This window comes from Engystomops pustulosus, chromosome 1 (genome assembly GCF_040894005.1).
Source record: "Engystomops pustulosus chromosome 1, aEngPut4.maternal, whole genome shotgun sequence".
NCBI lineage: Eukaryota > Metazoa > Chordata > Amphibia > Anura > Leptodactylidae > Engystomops > Engystomops pustulosus.
Window position 1 is genome coordinate 12,136,132 of NC_092411.1, and position 8,975 is coordinate 12,145,106.

The window sequence follows — 8,975 nt, forward strand, 5'->3', positions numbered from 1 at the left end:
TAACCACAACCAGTCATTGGTGACCCCTAACCCCCAACCAGTCATTGGGCCATTAGTGACCCCTAACCCCCAACCAGTCACTGGTGACCCGTAACCCCAACCAGTTATTGGTGAAACCTAACCTCCAACCAGTCACTGGTGAACCCTAACCCCCAACCAGTTACTGGTGACCCCTAACCCGTCACTGGTGACCCCTAACCCGTCACTGGTGACCCCTAACCCCTGACTAATACAGAGGTGTGAACCCATGACCCCGTCACATGCAAACAATGGCCTCAGGACCCTCCATTGCAATAGGGGTCCAAATCATCTGACCCCATTTCTACCCCATAACTGTTAGTGTGTAATTAATGACTTTTTATTGGTGAATTTTGACAATTATTGAACCAATGGATCCTTATAGATGGACTAAACCGTTAAAACACTGGAGAACCAGCGCTCATGGCACTGACTGGACCGGATTTAGCAGCGACACTATAGATACAGGAAGACTAACACAACATGGACGCTGTACTGAGCCGTGATATCTAATATTGCACTTGAAAGAGATCGCTCTCATCAGTTACAACACGGGCTCCAGAAGTATGGCCGCCCGCGGGCAGCGCATACCGGGTGCGGAGACATTTGTGGGCGGAGCAGTTCGCGCTCTAGTGTTCCGGTGCTATTGGCTGTGACGTCACCGCTGCGCTCGGCGGGTAGATTTGAATGCACCGGCCCCGGGAGCGGCTGTCAGGTCGGTGATGGTTGATGTTATTACACAGCGCAGGGATGGAGGGGGATGTGATGACACCTGTGTATGTGTCAAATGGTAGCAGAGGCCTTACACGGCGCTGACGGTGGTGTATGACGTCATAGTATACCGTCCTGAAGCTGTATGATGTCATCATGTGAAGTGACCTACCTCACTCTCCTTATGCGATTACTTGTGTCATAATTAGAGTGTCCTAATTAAAGCCAATCATAATCCCTCCGAAATAATGGACATTAAGACCCCCCTGCGCTCATCATTGCTGTGATCTTCTCCCCCCAGGGTTTTGGTGAGACATGGAGGCGCTGGAGCTGGATGATCTGTGTTTTCACATCAACTCGAAGATATCTGTAATTAAGAAGACGCTGCAGCTTCGCCACATCGGTGAGTATAACCCCCATCGGACGAGACGATCCTGCAGGAGAATCCCCATCAGGAGCTATGAATATCCTGCTTCATACAACCAAGCGGAGGGGGATCCCATCATCATCATCATTATATCCATCTCCCCCGAATAGGGCAAATGGTCAGAAGTTATCCTTAAAGGGGTATTCCTCCCACAAAGACAAGATTCTTAAATCTACTCAGGATAACAAAATAACAAATTCTCTAATTCACTGTTATTAACAAAAATGCAGCATTACACAGATATAATTACAACCTGTCAAATCAATCCTGGTGCTTTGGTTACAATTTTGGTTGCCCCTGGATACGACCATAAATCTTCTGACTATGGTTGGATTTTTTTCATGAATAGCTTCTCCTATCTGCACACTGCAGTGCTCTCTGCCTCCTGCCCCCTGCCCCTCCCCCCTGCATTACAAGACCAACTCCAACACAGGCACTTCCTGTCGGCAAGCAGCAGCATGCAGAGGCTTACTCTACAAGCTACAGACAGATAAGGTCTTTATAGCAGAGCTGACTGTGTGTTTTATTCATTAGGTGAGATAGCAGAGAGTCATTGTGTGTTATATCCATCTCATGGATCGCGTCATCTCTGATCTGTCTCATCTCTCCTTCTATGTGTCAGATACTAGTAGAATGTTCAGAAGCTAAATAAGTGTATATAAACCCTGTACCCTGATAATCTAAGCACATTGTCAGCACACTGCATCTCACAGCACAGAGGAATCATGAAGTGTCTGCTTAGAGTCCCCGCTCACACTCTGGTGTCTGACACTGACCATCACTGAGTGATAGGAGCTAAACAGCAATAATACTGAGTAACATTGTAAAGTAAGGGGTTAAAAAGTATCTTTATTGTGTGAACATCACAAAGGGATTATAATTTGAGAATTTGCTTTCATGGATAAACCACTTTTAAACTTTATTTCTGTTCCCCTCTACACACAGGGCAGGACCCCTCCTTGGGGGCGGTGCTCAGTAAGGTGACCTATGAGCTGCAGCTGCTCTGTGAACTGCTCAACAAAGTGGAGACAGAGGTACAGAGGCAGGAAACCATCGCAAAGTCCTTAAAGGTAAGACGGAGAGTGATGTAACGTCCGCCCCCAGAACTGGGCAAAAATAATTGGACATTCTGGTTGGTTAAAGGGAACCTGTCAGCAGTAAATATGTAGATTCCAGACCTTTGTGTATTGTTTGTTAGTAGCAGCAGGACTGTGAGATATGAAGTTTTATTCCAGGATTGTACTAGGGCATTTCCTCACACTGCTGACCGCTTGGCTCTCTGCAATCAGTGTTGGGTATTGTCTCTGGAGAGTTATGCAATCAAACCTCTTGTGTGTGTTGTTAGTAGCTGCAGAACTGTGAGATATGGAGTTTTATTCCAGGATTGTACTGGGGACCTGTCCTCACACTGCAGAGCTCTGTGCTCTCTGTAGACATTATTGGGTATGTCTCTGGAGAATTGTGTATGCTGTTGGTAGCAGCAGGACTGTGAAATATGGTTTTATATTCCATGTTTGTAGATTCTCCTAGTGTTCTGGGGGGTGGTGTCCTCACACTGCTGTGCTCTCTGCAGTAAGTGTTAGGTGTTGCCTCTGGAGAGATGTGTATTCATACCTTTGTGTGTTGTTAGTAGCAGCAGGACTGTGATTGTATGGATTTATATTCCAGGATTGTAGCTTCTCCTAGGGCTCCGGGCATGTTTCCTGACCCTGCTGTTCCCTAAGCTCTCTGAAGCCAGTTTTGGGTATTGTCCCTGGAGATCTGTATCATTATACTCCTGTGTATGTTAGGGGCAGCGGACTGGGAAATATGGTTTATATTCCAGGATTGTAGCTTCTCCAAGAAGGGGAATGTCCTAACACTGCTGTGCTCTTAGCTTTCTGTATTGAATAGGTCAACAGCTCCTTTTCTCTCTTCTGAGTAAAAGCTATAGGAAGCTTCTGGTTTTATACTACAGCAGGCGCTGAATGGAGAGAACAGCAAACACAGGTAAAATCCTGAACTATAAATTCATTTTTCACAGTCCCGCTGCTACTCAGTAAAAAGGGGTAACAAACTGATTGTGGGAGGGGGGGTTACGCTGCTCAGGGGGTCTCATTCTTACTAATTGTTGGAGCGGCATGTCCTGCTGCTCCATTCAGTGCTATGGAAGTGCTAGTAATTGCCAATCACAGCGCTCAGGTATCTCCAGCATCTCATAGGCAGTGAATGGGAGTGCAGGAGATACCCCAGCCTGGTGCTTGCCAATTTTAGTCCCTCCCATAGTATTTAATGTAGCAGTAGGACACATAGTTGGGAAGGGGACCCCAATTCCCCAGTCATACTTGATACAACCATTTTGGGGTGCAGTTCCTCTTCAGGGCCAGAACATCACTGGAGCAATGAATCTGCCTCCATGTAAATCTCTGTGAATGTATGCACCATACACTGTTACCTATGGAGGGGCCGTATTCTCTGTGCTTCAGGAGCTGCAGCTGACACTAGAGGGCGACGTCCAGGAAGCCTCTCACCTCCGGGACAATGTTCCTCCTCATCTTCCCAAGAAGAGTCCAACCAGGTAAAGGGGAAATCCAGTCCACGTAACCTTCTGCTCTGTCCTTGTAGGTGAAGAGTTCTGCGCCATAAGCATGTGGAAAAATTACCTGAATGAAGAGAATTCTTCATTTTTAACCCCTTAATGATTTGTTACGTATTAGTACATCACAAGTCTGTTACCGGAGTATGGCGGCGGCTCACGGGCCCCATGTGGTTGCTGCATATGGCACTATTAGTATTAACCTGTATTAGTGAGTGTTATATTTTTGATTGCACAGTTGTTTAGTCCTGAATAGTTTCCCTATTAGGACTGGAACATCATAACTTAAAGGGAACCTGTCACCCGGGACCCCATTCTCACTAAAGGTAGGTTACACCTGCAGTGCACATATGTTTTTCTGCTTTCTCTGAGCATTTGCATTACAATATAATTGTCTGTTATAACTTACTTTGCACCCTGACAGAATCCTCTGTGTAGTCCCAGGGGTTTGGGCTTTGGTTTGGATGCATTTCAAAAAACATGTGTCTGTGCTGCAGACTCCTCAGCTCTCAGCCCCCACCTTTGTGCTCCTGTACAGCTCCTCCCTCCTGCTGCTTCACAGAGGTCACAGCCCAGTGAGCTGACATCAGTGGGAGAGGGAGGAGCTGTACAGGAGCACAAAGGTGGGGGATGAGAGCTGAGGAGTCTGCAGCACAGTCAAGTCAAATGTTTTTTTTTTAAATGCATCCAAAGCCCAACCCCTGAGACTACATAGAGGATTCTGTCAGATGGAAGGTAAGTTATAACACACAATTATATGGTAATGCAGAAAGGCAGATGTGCACTGCAGCTTTGACAGGTCTTTAGAGAGAATGAGATCCCTGATGACAGGTTCCTAGTAGTAATGCTGACCACCCGGTTTTTCCCCCCAGTCTGCAGTTGGAGGCCCGATTCTTATGTTCTATATAACCGCATGCCCCTTCCTATGAGTCCTGCTTGTGGGGCCCCCCCCCCCCGCTGTGCACTGATCCCACCCCTCTGTTAGGCCATTCGCGTTATGTAGATGACCTCACCGCGTTCCTGTGTGCATGACAGTGATCTCCCCCTCGGGGATGACTCGCGCTCTGAATATTAATGTCTTGTGTCCTCCGTTTCCTAGTAATTCGGTCCCAAGCGAGGAGCCTCCTGCTGAAGCCAAGGTCACCGCTCCAGAGCCGGCAAAGAAACCCGTCAAAGAAAAACCCATCAAAGAAATGGAGCTGATCACCGTGCAGGACTTCACCAGTGTGCCGGCGTAAGGAGGGGACAGGCAGATATCAGATGTTGTCAGATGTGATCATTCTGGGGTTATTGTGGTAAAGGCTGAGTCTCCCGACACTGCTGGGCCTGTGCTGACACACAGGAGCCAACCTGAGGAAGCAGAGCTGCAGTATAAAGTACAGCGAAGGGATGGAGACCTGAGCCGCTGTCATATTGTCTAGTGCTGCAGCTTGTGACCATTTAAAGGGATGTATCAGTAGGTGTCACCGTGCAGCCGTTGAATTTGTATGATTCCTGGATATCTGTGTAATCGCACCTCTGTGTATGTTGTTAGTAGCAGCAGGACTGTGAAATACAGATTTACATTCTAGGATTGCAGCTTCTCCAAGTGCAAGTGTCCTCACACTGCTGTGCTTTTTGCAAGTATTGTTCGTTATTGTCCCTGGAGCGATATGTTGTTAGTAACAGCAGGACTGTGTTATATGTATTTATATTCCAGGATTGTAGCTTCTCCGTGTGCTCTGTGGGCATGTCCTCCCACTGCTGTGCTCTCTGCAGCCAGTGTTTGGTATTGTTTTTGGGGATCTGTGTAATCAGACGGTTGTGTATGTTGTTAGTAACAGCAGGTCTGTGTTATGTGGATTTATATTCTAGGATTGTAGTTTCTCCAAGTGCACTGGGGGCGTGTCCTCACACTGCTGTCACTTGTCTCTGTGCACCCAACTGCTCCACAGCCATTTGTTACCGTTACGATTTTTACATAGAAGGGAAGGGCTAAGCAGTTCAATGACTAGAGCTTGAGCACAGCCGTGTTAGGACAATGCACGAGTTACATGAATTAGTTCCAGCAGTTGCGATGCCAGAGATAACGCACTGACCGGCTCCTTGTGGCTCCTCCCACAGGTACATGAAAAACCGTCTGACCTACGAGCAGATCAACCACCTGATCGAAGAACTCAACAAGGCCGTGGTGGGCAAGTACAAGATCATGCACCAACCTCTCAAGACCCTCAACAACATCGCCAGAAAGCAGCTGGGGCGCTTCAAGGAGGAGGAGACCGCCGACACTAAAGGTCTGTGCCGGCCCCTAAAGGTCTGTGCCGGCCCCTAAAGGTCTGTGCCGGCCCCTAAAGGTCTGTGCCGGCCCCTAAAGGTCTGTGCCGGCCCCTAAAGGTCTGTGCCGGCCGGAGAAGCCTCCACCAATGGGGAGGACTCTGTGGTACCTTTGTGGATATATATAGGCCGAGCTGTGGTTCAGCCTCTAATCCTCCATTGCTCCGCTCCATTGAAGTGAATACAGCAGAGATCTGTGGACTGCTGCCACGGTTTTATTATCCTCTACAACCCCTTTAACCTATAGCTCCATAGAAGTGAACATCTCACTCTTGTACAGCAGGTTATGACATTAGAGAAGGGGGGCACAAGCTGCGGCCCCCCTGTACATAACAAGTGCTCGCCCCACCAGACCTCTCCTTCTGCTCCGGTTACTAATCCGGGATGCGGTTGTATGCACCGGTGTCAGGACCCCGAGGAGTGGCAGGAGAGGAGCCGGGAGCAGCTGTCCCTACTATTCTCGGGGCCTCTCCTGCACCAGACCAGCTTCACTACACAGAGCAGAGGCTGCAGCGTAAGCAGGGGGTATTATGTTAGTTAGGGGGGCTCATTAGTGCCTTTAGGGGGCTTTCATGAGGGCATTCACCTTTAATTTCATAATGTCCTACATTTTTTCAATTGGATGTTATTTAAAAAATATCTAACAGTGCGAACATAATTCCTCATAAATGTAGCCATGTTGAAACGAGATTGTTGTTCTTGGATACAACCACCTCCACACTTTGGGAGCAGTGGTCAGACATTCGCTATTGAGGCACAGGACCACCTGGAATCAGCTTTCACACAGGACGGCTGTGGGACATGCAGTAATCGCATTTGGTCATCTAATTTGCAAAAACAGTTTTGTTTCTTTGTGCAATCCCTGTGCAGCGGTGGTTGTATCCAAGGACAACAATCTTGTCTCTAAGGGAACATGTGACTACATTTATAGGAAATTATCTTCACACAGGTAAATTTTTCTTAACGACATCCAATTGAAGAAATGTGTGTGTATATGTGTGTGTGTAATATATATATATCTCACACAAATTAAGTTAAATGTCAATGAGAATATCTATAAATCCACACGATGTCCATTCATATTGCAGATTTTTATTAAAAATATCAGCCTCTTAGAAAGTAACGTACAAAAGCAATGAGTATAGACTGTTGGAAAGTGAAGGCGGAAAAAAAATCTGAAAAATTCCTGAATGTTTTAAGGGTTAAACAACAAGCTGTTACATATATAAGCCCCCTATAGAGATTTCTCATCGTCACCTGATGACTTGATTTTCTTGTTTTGGCTCCCCCCCCAGGCCAATTTTTTATTGTCGACCAAGATATCAAAGAATTTACTCAAGTGAAGGTGGATAAGAGATTCCATGGAATGCTGAGCATCCTGCGGCACTGTCACCGCATCCGGGAGCTGCGCGGGAAAGGGATTGTGCGCTACCTTATCTGCTAATGACTCCCGGATACAGAGCGATCGTCAGCCCGGACCTCACTGACACTACAGATAAGACACACAGGGGCGGACCACCAGGAAGGGCTCGTCTTCACTCATACCAGTCAGACTACGGGGCGGACCACCCGGAAGGGCTCGTCTTCACTCATACCAGTCACAGACTACGGGGCGGACCCCCAGGAAGGGCTCGTCTTCACTCATACCAGTCACAGACTACGGGGCGGACCACCAGGAAGGGCTCCTCATGACTCATACCAGTCACAGACTACGGGGCGGACCACCCGGAAGGGCTCGTCTTCACTCATACCAGTCACAGACTACGGGGCGGACCCCCAGGAAGGACTCATTGCCAATGAAGAATAAGGGGCAGACCATTGGGACAAATCCATCCATCCATTCAGTATACACCTGTTAAAGGGATTCATAAATTTGGAATATATAATGATAATTCTGTGATTATGGGGGGTGGTTCCCGCTTTTAGGACCCTCCATTATTATTCAGAGCGGATTGTGGCAATAAAGACTCTTTCAATGCAGAGAAATCCAGAACATTTGTGTTTTATCTCAACAGACAATTGGTTTCAGTCCACTCTGTGTAATGCTCCATAACCCCAGGGGTGGCGCTGTAAGGGGGTCTTATGTTGCAGACTGGCTTTGGGATCATTGTTTCACTTGTAATGGGCCTATGAAAAAGTAGGACCTCCTAGGGTGTATGGAAACAGGGAGTTGTCCAGTGTTTGTAGCCCCAGTTATTAGAATTGTAAATGTCACTCCTAAATTTAGTGAATTAGGTGTTGGATAAAAAAAGGAAGGCTGGCAAGTTATGTCACTAGTACGTCCCTCTGTAATGCAGTCAGAACCGCCCTGGATCCATGAGATGGCCACTATTGATTCCTCAGAGGCGGACTCCAGAAGTCCTCGGGGGCGGGGCTAACATTAAAGTCAGGAGCTCCTGAGTTGCACCTGGTAATTATACCCCTTCCAGAAATGTAAGAGGGTGGTTAGCTCCGCCCTGGGGGAGGAGGGTGGTTAGCTCCGCCCTGGGGGAGGAGGATTTATCCGCTTTCTGCTGTGGAAAGGAAGTCCAAGGAACACGAAATAAATAAGTTCTGAGGGGGACAACACTGAGAGATTAAGTGACCTTGATTCAATCTAAGATTCAGGTCATTTTCATTGGCAGATGGCGCAGTAATCGCAGAGAATCAAAATGGGTGAAAAATTGTAAAAAATTTGGGAAATCTGGATAAATACACATCTGTTAGAAAACAAAAAAAAGTTACATACAGTACAAAGTTTGGACACATCTTCTCATTAAGAGTTTTCATGACTATAAAAATTGTAGATTCCCACTGAAGACATCAAAACTATGAATTATCACATGTGGAATTATATACGTAACAAAAAGTGTGAAACAACTGATAATCTGTTTTATATTCTAGGTCCTTTTGCTGTGATTACTGCTTTGCACACTCTTGGCTTCTCTTGAT

The 8,975-nt window shown here is 46.9% G+C and overlaps 1 protein-coding gene across 1 annotated transcript; it reads left to right on the top strand.

Annotated features, from left to right (window-relative positions):
- The first annotated feature begins 591 nt into the window (after nt 1–591).
- Nucleotides 592–8,030, top strand: SKA1 (spindle and kinetochore associated complex subunit 1). Its single transcript, XM_072110318.1, has 7 exons — nt 592–733; nt 1,031–1,132; nt 2,102–2,226; nt 3,622–3,713; nt 4,831–4,965; nt 5,835–6,004; nt 7,340–8,030. The coding sequence occupies exons 2-7, from the start codon at nt 1,045–1,047 to the stop codon at nt 7,486–7,488; spliced, it is 759 nt and encodes a 252-aa protein (XP_071966419.1). The 5' UTR covers nt 592–733; nt 1,031–1,044; the 3' UTR covers nt 7,489–8,030.
- Nucleotides 8,031–8,975: the final 945 nt, after the last annotated feature.